The sequence below is a fragment of the Raphanus sativus genome, chromosome 4 (genome assembly GCF_000801105.2).
Source record: "Raphanus sativus cultivar WK10039 chromosome 4, ASM80110v3, whole genome shotgun sequence".
Lineage (NCBI taxonomy): Eukaryota > Viridiplantae > Streptophyta > Magnoliopsida > Brassicales > Brassicaceae > Raphanus > Raphanus sativus.
Window position 1 is genome coordinate 49,942,652 of NC_079514.1, and position 13,577 is coordinate 49,956,228.

Below are 13,577 nucleotides of genomic sequence, written 5' to 3' on the forward strand. Positions count from 1 at the left end.
AAAACCTCAAATATAAATTAAATAATGAAACCTCAAATATAAGATATTACTATTTAAAACCTTAAAATTTGAGATTTAAAGCTGTTTTTAGAATACATGAAATCTTATATTTGAAGTTTTAAAGTTGTTGTAGATGCTCTAAATATGAAAAAAATAATAAGAATTTTTTCTTTTGTTTTTCTCAAATGATTTTTTTTGGCTCTCTTGGTAAAAAGTGAGTTCAGTGGTTGGTTGGCCTGATTAAAAGGTATTTCCTTACATAAAATGTCACAAGTGTGGAAAAGGATCGGTGCGAGAGAGAAAACCTTAGCCGTCAAGAGAGAAAAAAATAGATTTTTTAATAGTTTCAAGCCGATGGCAGGAGGCTTCAACAACTCTGTCATCGGCTTGCTTGATTCGTTCTGTTTCTCTTTCTTTGATCTGATTTACTTCTGGTTGTTTAGTTTATTCGATTGCCAATTTATTTTAAATCTGGCAAAGTTTTTTATTCTTCTTTTGTATGTTTCTTCCAATAGAATTGGAAAAACAAAGGTTTCGGTTCAATTGAACCGTTTAGAAAAAGTAATTGACAGATCTACTGCGGATGGTGGCTACGGGTCTTACCGGCTTCAATCGTTGATGGTTTCTCATGTGATGGTGATGGAGTTTTTGCTGCAAATTATGGTTACTTCAAAAAGCAGTATCAAATTCTATGGAACGGTAATCTCTTTGACTTTATTATCAGCAATAGAGCAATATAAAGAGTTGTCTTATCTCAGTGGCTCCTACTGGAGTATTAAAAAGAGAGTGACAATCGTTCTCAATTCAGTCTGAAGCGTGGTGTTTTTGGATCAATACGAAGATAGTCTCCCTTGAGATTCAGCTATTCCAAGAGTTTTTTATGTGAAAATCTTTAGTCATCCATACGCAAGATGTGTGTTATTTTACTTTGGATCCCTACTGGTGTATCCTTTTTCTACTTTTGTTTTGATAGTTTTCATTGTTTAGAACAATTTGCCTTAAAGGCTTAATAATAAAATCCAGCGTTAAAAAAAAAAATGTCAAAGTGCTAATATCTTGTAGAATATGAGTGGATTTTGCGGGAAGGAGGCATTTGATGTAAGATTAAGTCAAGATACGAAAAAAAGTTTGATGTAAGATTAAGTCAAGATAGTATGGATTATCTGTTATGGAGATAGCTAACCAGATCCATTAGAATAATATGTATATATGTTATAAAAAATTGTCCATTAGAATAATATTGATATATATGTTAAAAAGAATTGACGAGTTAGATTGGTTGGGCGGCCACAAGTAAAAAAGAAATATTGTAAGTAGAGTTATACTTACAAAGATGTGCCTATATATCGGAATTTTTAAATCGGACCAGAAGTTAACCTGGAAAAGTTTTGGGTGCTGGTTCAATATAGTTCGATCGGATCAAATCTAGTTTAATAATCTGGTTTAATATATTTTAGAGTCAATTGGGTGAATATACCCAAATCACCAGCAAATTAAGAAACTACCCTAAATAGAGAAAAACTCGGATTTACTGTAGATATTTTCATCCTCTTTTCCATTTTACCCCTGCCCTAAAGTTTCATATGTTTCTCTTTCTTTCCCAGATACATATATCTTTCATATATCTCTCATTTATCTCTTCTCCCAATTTTCTCAACCCTATTAAAATAAAAACTTCTCCTAAATCAATTGATCTTCTTAATATCCCATCTACTCCATTTTCTCCACTCTACATCTTCGTCACTGTCATATCAATAATGTCGATGTTGAATATACCTGATAAAGAGAAGAGAGAAAATACAATATAAAATAATGATAACATTTTTTATAACAGCTAACCTGACATGTATCAGTTAATGGAAGCATATTATATAAAATGTAACTGCTAAGTTTTGGCGTGCAATGTTATATGACTTGTTAGACCAGAAACAAATTTCGTATCATTTAACAAACCATGTATGTTAACAATAGACATTTAACACTAACCTGAAACATTTAACGTTAACTGTTAAAAATATATTAGTTCAATAGATAATGATTAAGTTAACACGATAATATTTTTCTTACCATTTAACAAAATATATACCAGGTGTCAATATATACTTTTAAGATCTTGGCAACCAATTTAAAACAACGATAACATGTTTTATAGCAGCTAACAAAGCATGTATCAGTTAACGGAAGCATATTATATAAAATGTAACTGGTAAGTTTTGACGTGCAATGTTATGTGACTTGTTAGACCGGTAACCAATTTCGTATCATTTTATTAAATTATGTATAGACAATGTCAGCTACTTATTAATATCTTATAAATCATTGTAATTTTTTAACATGTTTTGTAACAGCTAACCAAAAAATTTACCTGCTCACTATACTCACCTCCATCATTTTCGTCGTGGTCTTCACCAAACCATCAACTTCCGAGATTTGATTCCCGAGTTCTGAAAAAAACCATCTATGTTTCGACTGGAAAAATGGATGAACAAGAAAAAGGAGTCTCCAATATAGTTAATTTCCTCACCAATTGAATTAATCCAGCAAGTAACTGAAGAGCCAGAAAATGCTTTGGAAAAATCTTAATCAATTAGAATCTGTCTAATTGGAGACTCTTAATTTTTAGTAGAGATGGAGATGAAATGGAAGAAGAATAAGAGAAGAGAGAAGAAGAAGAAGAAGAAAAATATTGTTTGGTGAAGAGACACGAAAGAGGGAAGGAGAGAGAATGATGAGATCATTTGGGCAGGGGTAATATTGAGTTATAGATTTGTCAATAATAGTGTTAGGGTAGTTAGCTAATATTAGTTTTTTGTAGGTATATGGAGCCTAATATCTCTATATTTTAAGCATATAAATTTAAAAGTAATGTTAATAAATTTGATATATTAAAATATAAATATATTTTAAACATAAAAGATTATAAATATAAACTAATTTTATGTTCATATGGATGATTTATTGATTCTTCATAATTTTGGTGGTCTTATCAGTTTAATAATTTTGAGATTCAATCCAATTATAACCGATTCATGATCAAACCAGTTAATAGATTCAACCTAGTTATATAGTCGGTTCATGGTCAAATCCGGTTCAACCATGTGGGTCAGTCCGATTTTAAAAACACTTGCTATATATACGTATCTTATATTTTGAGATTTGGGCAGATGAGGCCTTAATCCCCACGAAATAGGCTTTTCATATTAACAGTAAAATCTATCGCTGAGTTAGACTTTGGAGACCAATGTTTCATTGTTTTTAATGAAACACCCTTCGTTTATTCATTGGCTTCTCTATTTAAGGATTTTGGACATCTAGCCCTTATATTACAGATATAACATATGGTTGAAGCAACTTCTTTCATTATGTTGATATATCATTATTCTTTTATTTTGCAACACACATTTAATTGATAGAAAGGGTTAGAGAGGAGCATTAAAGCTCTCCTCAACTACTACAGGTTCACCTACAAGCAGTGAGTTCTTTGCCAACAACCAAGTTTTTATCCCTAGGGATCCAAGCAAAAGAAAAAAATTCAGACACAGCATAAAGAGATACAATATCCGCAACCACACTAAGTATCTCGGCAATGACCATCTCGGAGTTGATGCACTTTATAAGCTGAACGGAGTCCGCTTCAAATCTCAGAGCCTTTTGATCCAGTCTCCTGCAAGTCCGGATAGCTTCTCGCATTGCAAGACCCTATGCCATCAGAAGGTAGGTCACAAACTGGCGTCGCTCCTGGAACTCCTGGTTTTGGGGCGTGGAGAGTAGCTTCCATCCTAAACCTGCAACATTGTTGGTCGAGCACCAAGCTGCGTCAGACCTCACAACCAAAACATTAGCCGGTCATGGAATGATCTGGTTTGTAGTTTTCCTAGCAGCAGAAACCTCTGTTTTGCTGTTAACATTCCATTCTCGTGCATGTTATCATTATTCATTTCAGGGTTCTTGCAAACATTTCAGGTTATGGAAAACAAAATGATTAAATTTGTGATATGGTCAAACCAGTTAATTGGTTTATGGTCAAACCAGTTAATAGATTCATGGTTATTCACTGGTTAACCATGAATATGGTCAAACCAGTTAACCAGGTTATTAACTGGTTCATGATCAAACCAGTTAATAGATTCAACCTAGTTATATAGTCGGTTTATGGTCAAATCCGGTTCAACCATGTGGGTCAGTCCGATTTTAAAAACACTTGTTATATATATGGATCTTATATTTTAAGATTTGGGCAGATGAGGCCTTAATCCCCAGGAAATAGGCTTTTCATATTAACAGTAAAACCTATCGCTGAGTTAGACTTTGGAGGCTAATGTTTCATTGTTTTTTATGAAACACCCTTCGTTTATTCATTGGCTTCTCTCTTTAAGGATTTTGGGCATCTAGCCTTATATTACAGATATAACATATGGTTGAAGCAACTTCTTTCATTCTGTTGACATATCATTATTCATTTCAGGGTTCTTGCGAACATTTCAGATTATGGATAAAAAATAATTAAATTTGTGATACAAAAAAGTTGTTTCTGCATAAGCATAGTTTAGAAACTATTTAATAAAAGACTGTCGTTCTTAAGGATGATGGGAGAGTAGGTTCAAGCATGGCAAGTCTGTTCTTCTTATGGGCAACATTTCAGCAGATCTTCCCTGATCACCTCAAGATTGCAATCAAACGTTGTTTTTTTGTCCGAGCGGATCATCGACTTCTTCTCTCCTTATGTTGCCATTAATTTCCCAGAGCAGTCATCGACGTTTACCTTGGGTCCAAAGCAACCTACAAAGCACAAAAGCTTAGGGCAAGTCAAGTTAAAGAGAGCAAAGGTCTAGTCTTGAAACGTGACGAGATTAAAGTCAGAGACATATTCAAAGATTTAATTAATGTCTGGTGGGAGATTATGGCTGGTATTGATGGAGACAGAAGCCACAAGCTTACTTTCCATAGACACACATGGATTGGAGATTGTAACCGCAACTTATATCATGTGATGGAAGAAGGGAAAAAATCGAGGCCAAGAACAAGAAGATGAGGCTATTCACCAAAAAAATTGTGATTCTAACAAGTAAAGCTTGTGGAGACATATTTGATTTTGAGCACCCTGCGAATTTTCAGACATTGTCTATTGATCCGAAGAGGAAATTTTGAATGATCTTGAGGCATTTAAATATAGGAAAGAGTATTATAAGAAGATTGGAAAATCTTGGTAAATGGGCCACCTATTGTATGAACCACTAGAGACTTGTAAAATCTACCATGACTGCGGCTATGGTGATTTAACTATAGTATTGTTATTTGACTTTAGTGTTCTGTAGACTTAATTTTCAAAAAGCGTCTGTAGTCCAACGGTTAGGATAATTGCCTTCCAAGCAATAGACCCGGGTTCGACGACCGGCAGATGCATTATTACACTTTTTTCTTTCAAAAAAAAAAGACCTAACGTGTAAGAAAAGGAAGACAAAAAGAGACTTGTTCAGAAAGAAAGATGATGGAGAGAAAGGACAAGAAGATCAAAATTCCAGTAGAGTCACACTCTCTGGGCTTTTGAACTTCACAGATGGAATATGGTTGACTTGCGTTGAGGCATATTGCCTTTTTTAAAATTATTTCTTTTTCCCCTGAAGGACTTTGTTCTGAGTTTGGAGAGGAGGAAGACATATCAGAGAGGTCACAGTGATGATCACAAGAAGAAATCTGGCGGCAAGAAACTTAGAATATTTCGTGGATTGTTTTAGGCTGTCTGATTTATCTATCTATCTTCAAATCTTTTAATTTTGTATTGTTCTCAGTAGTCTGATGGATTCTTAATGTCGTCAGCAAGTTACTACCTGACTTCAACCTTTTCGAATGTAATACATAAGCATAAGCTGTAAGAAATTTCAGTTGCATGATAAAAAGACAACATATATTATTTAATGAACAATAATTTTAATACTTTATATACAAATTGCGGACATATAACCTAATTGAAAATTCACATCCAAATGTAGTAATAATTATTATGTTCCAACTTGTTTATTTGGTTAACTTTTTGATCCGAGTTATTCTTGGGTTCACCAATAGAAAATTATTATTTTAGATTCAATATCTTTTAATTAAGGAAACAAATAACTTGTCAAATTATATTATTTTTTTAAATAAAATTTAAAAATAAATAAAATAGTATATAAAAACGAATTAAAAAAAAATTAATGTTGTCAACAAAACATTAAACCCCAAACTCTAATACTAAACTCTAAATTCTAATCCTAAACCCTAAAACCCTTGGATAAATCCTAAACCTTGGAAAAACACTAAACATGTATTCAACAAAACACTAAACCCTAAACTCTAATCCTAAACCCTAAACATTTGGGTAAACCCTAAACCCTTGGATAAACCCTAACCCTTGGAAAAACACTAAACATTTGGATAAATTCTAAACTAATAATCTTAAACACTAAATCTTATAAATAAATATTTTTTTAAAATAATATTTTTTGAGAATTATTGTTATTTTTATTTATTTAATCTTTTTATTTATTTTAAAAGCATAATATAATTTGGTAAGTTATTTTGTTTCCTTAATTAAATGATACTAGATTTAAAATGACAAATTTCTATTGGTCGGTGAACCTAAAGGTTCACCTTTGGAGATGAACACAAAAAAAAATTCTTTTGATCTTGTCCGAAAAAAAAAGGTTAACTTTTTGATCTTCACTTCAGACTCTATTTATTGTTGCACTTGCTTCGTTGAATTATAGACGTTTCTTGCGGTCTAAGATTCCTCACAATATGATGACATTTATAATTCATAAAACTAATTAAATCATAGAGATCCTTATTATTTGGTTTTTATATGAATTTTTCACAAATCCCATAGATTATATTTGAGAATTGATTTTGACATGTGTCGTCACCACATTCATTCTCACTAAATAAAAACGACATGACACGAAAAATAGATAACTTGGTTCTTAAAAAAAAGTGACATTACATTAGTCAGACTATTTTTGAAATGTATAATTTCCTTATAAAGATTTATATTTTTGGTAAAAAATTTAAATATAGTAATCACTAATAACTCATATATCGTCACTAATATAAATTTTCATATTAATACTTATTTGTTAAAACTATTAAATTTATTAATAACTCAAATATCACTATTAAAATTATATATATATATATATCAAATAATATATATATATATCAAATAATGAAAGCAAACTAAATAAGATTCAAAATATATTTTTTCATTATCTTATATATATAATATATATATATACTATTATTTGCGAAGTGATTTTTCGCAAAGGAGCTCTCAAGTTAAAAGTTAGAGCGGTTAATATCAATATTACCCTTAATGAATAATTAAATTTATTTATTAGATTAGATTATTGATTATAAATTAATATTATAAAAATTAGCCATAATTTCGCTCTCACGTTTAAATTTAGAGCGTTGAAAATCTTTATTATTCTTAATAAATAATTAGGTTATATTTGTTAATATATAATTACCCATAAATTAAAAAATCATTAGTTTGGTATACATCATTATCTACAAGATTTTATATTATATTATCTAAAATATTTAACATCATATATTTTAAAGTAAATATATTTTATGTATATATAGATATTTTAAGTTTATTTTACGTAACAAAGGATATTTTATTAGAATAAAAGATATTGAATATGAATTAATATTTAGTTAGTTACTAAATATTTTTAAAACATGAGAAAAATTATTTTAAGGTTTTTGAATTTATAGTATATTTTTTTTAAAAACTATTAAGCCCGTAAGTGCGGGCGAAACACCTAGTATATATATATTTACCAAAATTAATTGTAAATGGGCCTCAACAAATACAAAACTAAAATAGCACTAATTATTTTTTGATAGTTAAATGATTAAAATTTTATTTATTTTTCTCTTTCATCAGGTTAATTAATAAATAGATTTCTAAATTTAATATATTTTTAACCAAAACAAACAAAATCTCATAATTATTAGAATTTATATTTATATATATGCATATATTTAAAACAAGAGGATAAGATATATTTTAAAAATAACTAATCATTAAAAATAATATAATATACTTAAAATAGTTTTATAAAATCTAACTTAAATTATTTAAATTTAAATAAAATAAAATTAAAATTGTTAAACTAAATCAAGAGAAATAAGACTACAAAAATAAGTTTATTATTTTTTCAAATCGTTAAAATTAAAATATGTAAATAGAAATGTCAAAACATAAATTAAATATTATATTTAAAATTAAAATATAATATTATAATTAAAATTATTAATTCTGTGCATGACGTAGAGAAACTCCTAGTACGTTAAAAAAACAGGAAGTGTTTTCAGATAACCAAGACGGTCTTTGTCATTCTTTAGAAACACAATTTTAAAAAATTTCTCATATATTAAAAAGAAGTCGACAAGAATTCTATGAGCTTTTGAGATTAAGCAGATCTTCAGCTCCTGCAGTTTAGGACATGACCCTTGAGTTTCTCTACATCCGATAGTTTCAGTGGCTTCTGCATAAACATCTGAGCCCCGCTGGCTAAACATCTGTAAACATCACCAAGAAAATAACAGATCTCATTGACCATCGAATCAATTTTATAAAAAACGCAATATGTCTCATCATGAGAAATAATATGTTTACTTGTTGATGCGAGTAGGAATGTTCTCTGATGACAATATAACGACAGGTACTTCCTTAAAATTCGAAGATTCCTGCTGTCAATAACAAAAACAAAGAAAACGTAGAAACCAGCAGAAAAAATGTTAGTCTCTAAATCTTCTCAGGAGGAATCTTGATTCCTATAATAAGAAAAATCTTTAAACTGTTTAAATTAAACACCTTTACTATCTTGAGAAGCTCAAAACCTGTCATCCCTGGCATACAGTAATCAGTGATGATAAGATTCACCTTCATAACCTGTAAAAAAATATAACAAACTCATTGGATTTACACAATTAAATTCTCTCTGAACCAATGAAAATGTTGTGTTCTCTGAGGATTAAATAACTAGAAGGTTAAGCTTACACTGTTGGTAGTTAATGACTCAGTCTGTTGTGAATTTCCCAAGCCTAAGTACTCCAATGCTCTAAGCCCATTTTCTGCTGTTGTCACTGCAAAAAAAAAGAATCAATTATTACTTTTCAGAGGCAATCTTGGTTCTAGAATTTTAAAAGGTAACAAAAAATGATATAACTTGCCTTTGCAGGAAGAGATCTTGAGAATTCTCTCCACGAGTTTACGGTCAATGAGATTGTCATCTACTGCTAAAACATGAAACTCTTCCTCCATTGATGCTATGCGCAGTGAAGTAACTGAGAAACCTAAAGAAAACAGAGACAAACGTACAGATGATGAAGAAAGGGACAATTAATAAATCGAAAAGACTTGAATATGAATATATGAAGAATATATAATATTTTAAATTTATATTTTTAATTTATATATGGATAGATAAGATAACGAAATATCAAGAGCTGATTTGATATGATTTTATTTTGCTCATATTTTAAGAAACAAGTTGTGTGTTCGTTGATTCTCTGGAAACTGGTAAGAAACTTGGTGTGTTGTGTCAGTGACAGTGCTTTCGGGATCTTGTACGATGATAACGAAAATCTAAATATTAATTTTTATTTTCCATTTGTATGGTTTTTCTAATCGTTGAAATAATGATGCAAATTTCTAATCATTTTTATTTTATTTTCAAAATTGATCAAAAATGTGAATCCGAATCTTGGATACGACACTACGACGTCCCCACGATTCTTATTTTTGAATTTTAATATATGGGATTGTTCGATGTATATAACTTTAATTCATGATCTTTGGCCGATATGTTACTTGCATAGCCCTTCGAAGTTGTGAGCTGCATTTCTAAGTCCAACTTTTTGTTTTTGTCTTTGTTGATTGAAATAATGAACTCAACTCATATACCACTATAATGATATGTCACTATAAGCATGAACTTTAGTTATGTACACATAGGTTAATTACATCCTACAAAATATCATAATATATGCATATTGTAATAGTTGGGTAAACCGATTGCTCTTATTTTTTTTCTCAACCATTATGTTAAAACGTTAAATAGAAGACTACACAGGACAGACATATGAAACAAAGTGATAATCATAACCAAGACAACTCGTATGTTTTAACAGCCCAATTTATGGGGAATATTGGTCTTATTTTTTAATTTTTTTTTGTAACTGATTATTGGTCTTTTTGACCAGCTTGCTAAAAATTTCTTATAAATTTATTGGATTTTTACTAAACCTGATATGATTACAGTGTTATATTTTTTTTTCTTGACGTGAAAATTATTTTCTTATTCACCGGAATTATCATCATCATCATCATCACCATCATCATCATCTGCCTTCTCTATGAAGAGTGTTTATCTCTTAGGAAAATAGTCTATTTAACATGAATTTTGGTGTGTCGTACATTTTCTTTTCAGAATTTTTTTCATACTGAAATAAACAAAAATTCAAGATTACTATATGAAATTTACGTGTTTTCATGCTACTCTAGAATATCACCTAAAACAATGAGATTTAAGTTTTATTTTTTTTAACTAAGAAACTCCACCCAAACATCCTAAAATCACCTCAAAACTTTAAAATTCCACAACTTAAAATATTTTCAATAACAGTGGATTTCATAGTACTTTACGAAATGTCAAGTTCAATAATAGTAAATTTTAAATGAGTTTTTAAAATTCATGTTTGAATAACAGTGGATTTTTTATTTTAATACAAATCACCTGAAACTCTCGGTTGAATACATCCCTCTTATATTTTTAAATTTAAATCATTATTTTATAAATAAATATATAAATATTTAATTTATATTTGTCCACCCGTGTAAGAGTTCGAACCTGCCAAAAATTAATTTTAAATTTTACAGAATTTATCCAAAATGCCGTTGTTCTAATAAATTAACTGATGATTAACACCTTCGACTGTCAACCAATATTTCTAAAACTGGACCGGAAGATAAATATTTAGGTCATGGTTTAATATAGCTCTGACAGGGTCAAACATGATTCAATAATTTTGTACAATATATTTTAATACTATGAAAATTTTAAAGTAATGTTAATAAATATGATACACAATTAAAATATAAATAAATGTCAAATATAAAACATTGTAAATATAAACTGATTTTTTTTGTTTATATAGTTGGTTTATGAACTTTTGATGGGTTTAGTGGGTTTTATTAAGTTCAATAGTTTTGAGACCCAATCCGACTATGTGAGCGGTCAATGATCGAACCAGTTATTAGATCCAATCTGGCTATATGACCAGTTCATGGTTGAACCTTGTCCAACTATCGGGTCCGTCCATGTTTAAAAACACTACTGTCAAAATATATATAAGAGCACGATTTTGAGAATTAGTGTATTATTTTTAAACTGTTTATTTTACAGATTTTATCCAAAAGGATGTCGTTTTAATAAATTAACGGATGACTAACAAGTTTGATGGTTAATATATATATATATATATATTCATGTAGTATTTTTTTTTTAATTCTATATGGAATATGCACTAATATAAAGTTTAATAATGAAATAATTACAGTTGTACAAGTGTTTTGTAGAACCAAATATCCACAAATTGTTTTTTGGGTTTTCCACGATAAACAAATTTATATTCATTTAAGTTTCATTTATAAACAATAAACCACTGTTTTAAGCTCACATAATTATTTTTTAAAGAAAAATCATTTTGTACTATTAACATATTTTTAGAGATTATAATAACCCATCATTTGAAAATTTGTGGAGTTACATTTTTATTTCTTCAATAAATATGAGTTATTATAAAACTTATTTTGTATTTTAAAATCTTGTATGTATATTGTATTAATCTATAATTAAATTAATTATGTTTCATTTTTAAGAGTCCAACTAAATTCTACGGTCAAAATTTTATACCAATAAAATCTAAAACTAGATCAAAAACTCTGCATATTTTTTCTACGGCGAAAATTTGAAAACTACAGTTGTTACTAATCAGATCTTATATCTTTTACTTTGCCAGAGTAGAAAGATAACTCATCATGATCACTATATTTTTGTCCAAAAAAAAACTTCACTATATCCACTTTATAAAAAACATCTAGTTTTCCCTTTACCTATCTATGCGGAAAGATTCGAGTGATTAGCATCACCTTTGGCTAGTAACAAGTTATGTTGTCGTATTGGAGACAAAGCATTGATGTTGGAGATCCATTGACGTTGCCGTTACGTACCGGAGCAAAGTGATGGAGAACGTGCATGGTAGAGCCACCTGCCGTCTACGGCTAATGAGGCTTTCATGTCAACTCATTTGGCTTGTGGACGCCATCAACAGATTTTAATGTTTTGAAGTTTTAAAGTGCTCCTTTACATCTATGCGGAAAGCATCACGATCTAGTGACTTGCATCACCTTCGGCTAGTAACAGAGAATAAAATTGTTCTTAATCAAGCAACCGTATTCCATTACCTAAAAAGTTGACATTTACACCAATCCAATAACAAAACCCATGTATTAAACTGTAACAATAATAACAAAGGTATGATGATCATCCGTAAGGGTTTCACAATTCAAACCCAAAGAGAATTAAATAATTTACAGATCACAATGGCCTTTGACCACCATAAGAATAAATCAACCATTTGACCCTATCCATGTTTCATTGACCAGTCTGCACCAACCACGAGTTATTCAACTGCGACACAGCCGTCTCCCTAAAACTCTTCACCTTCACCAAACTGAAATGCGTACAAACCGTCCCCACACCCGACCCAACCCGGGTCGTTTTCAACAAGTAACAAACCGGTCCACTATCCGTCCCCCTCCCCTGCGCCACTATCCCCCACGCGCTCGTTTTACCTTCCCCACACGCGCCTCCATCGTAATCATCATCTCTCTCCGCTACTCCCTCGTCAGCTAACTTCTCCACCAACACCACTCCCTCCGGCGTCCTCTCTTCTCCCCTCCCCCACCTCCCTTCCATCGCCGCCCAATCCTCCGCCGCCGGATTCGTCGCCGTCGTCGTCAAGCCACCGTTCCCTTCCGCGTACAAGTTCACCATCAACGACGATTCTCTCAGATTCCTCACGATCTCCACGACCGAATCCCTCAACCACTCGTCCAGCTTCTCCCGCGACACGACGGATCCGCCACGTTTCCGCTCAGTCCTCACCGGTGCAAAATCCGCCATCGTCGCCGTCGTCGAAACTCTCCCCTTCTCAGTCCGATTCCGTCGATTAATCACCGGAACCGCCACACACGAAGCTCGAGCCGTAACCGTTAGCCGCCGATCGCAACGAACGGCGCACGCGCTTCCTCCTCCTCGGCAACATATACTCGCCATCTCCTCCAATCCAATGCAGAGAGAGAATCAATCGGAGAAAGAAATAAGATCGACGGCGGAGATTGCTTCAAGCTTTTGGTTTCTTGATTCTTTATAGAATCCGATAACCAACGGTATGCTTCTTCTCTCTTATACGTTACAGAGACTCAGCCACACGCAACATCGACGGGGACGATGGGTTAGTTATTA

General features: G+C 31.3%; 2 protein-coding genes and 1 non-coding gene across 4 annotated transcripts; 1 reads left to right on the plus strand and 2 right to left on the minus strand.

Annotated features, from left to right (window-relative positions):
- Positions 1-5,331: 5,331 nt before the first annotated feature.
- Positions 5,332-5,403, plus strand: TRNAG-UCC (transfer RNA glycine (anticodon UCC)). The gene has a single exon. It is a non-coding gene; the product is annotated as a tRNA-Gly (tRNA).
- A 2,924-nt stretch (positions 5,404-8,327) lies between these two features.
- Positions 8,328-9,651, minus strand: LOC108830125 (two-component response regulator ARR17). 2 transcript variants are annotated; one of them, XM_018603729.2, is made up of 5 exons: positions 9,220-9,651; positions 9,047-9,132; positions 8,861-8,938; positions 8,663-8,733; positions 8,328-8,565 (listed from the first exon to the last, which is right to left on the minus strand). In XM_018603729.2, exons 1-5 carry the CDS (start codon positions 9,308-9,310, stop codon positions 8,469-8,471), a joined length of 423 nt encoding a protein of 140 aa, XP_018459231.1. In that variant the 5' UTR covers positions 9,311-9,651; the 3' UTR covers positions 8,328-8,468. The 2 variants fall into 2 exon arrangements, with proteins under 2 accessions (XP_018459231.1, XP_018459230.1); XM_018603728.2 differs by having other exon boundaries at positions 8,663-8,736; positions 9,220-9,649.
- Positions 9,652-12,543: 2,892 nt separating this feature from the next.
- Positions 12,544-13,552, minus strand: LOC108830127 (uncharacterized). Its single transcript, XM_018603731.2, has one exon. The coding sequence runs from the start codon at positions 13,386-13,388 to the stop codon at positions 12,705-12,707; it is 684 nt and encodes a 227-aa protein (XP_018459233.2). The 5' UTR covers positions 13,389-13,552; the 3' UTR covers positions 12,544-12,704.
- Between the last annotated feature and the right edge of the window lie 25 nt (positions 13,553-13,577).

Excerpts from the sequence above, each read along its gene's own strand:
- LOC108830125 (XM_018603728.2), bottom strand. The coding sequence starts at position 9,310 with ATGGAGGAAGAGTTTCATGTTTTAGCAGTAGATGACAATCTCATTGAC. Across the intron at positions 9,133-9,219 it reads CAAGATCTCTTCCTGCAAAG|TGACAACAGCAGAAAATGGG; the intron begins GCAAGTTATATC and ends TTTTTTTTGCAG. Across the intron at positions 8,566-8,662 it reads ATTCCTACTCGCATCAACAA|ATGTTTAGCCAGCGGGGCTC; the intron begins GTAAACATATTA and ends TGATGTTTACAG.
- LOC108830127 (XM_018603731.2), bottom strand. The coding sequence starts at position 13,388 with ATGGCGAGTATATGTTGCCGAGGAGGAGGAAGCGCGTGCGCCGTTCGT.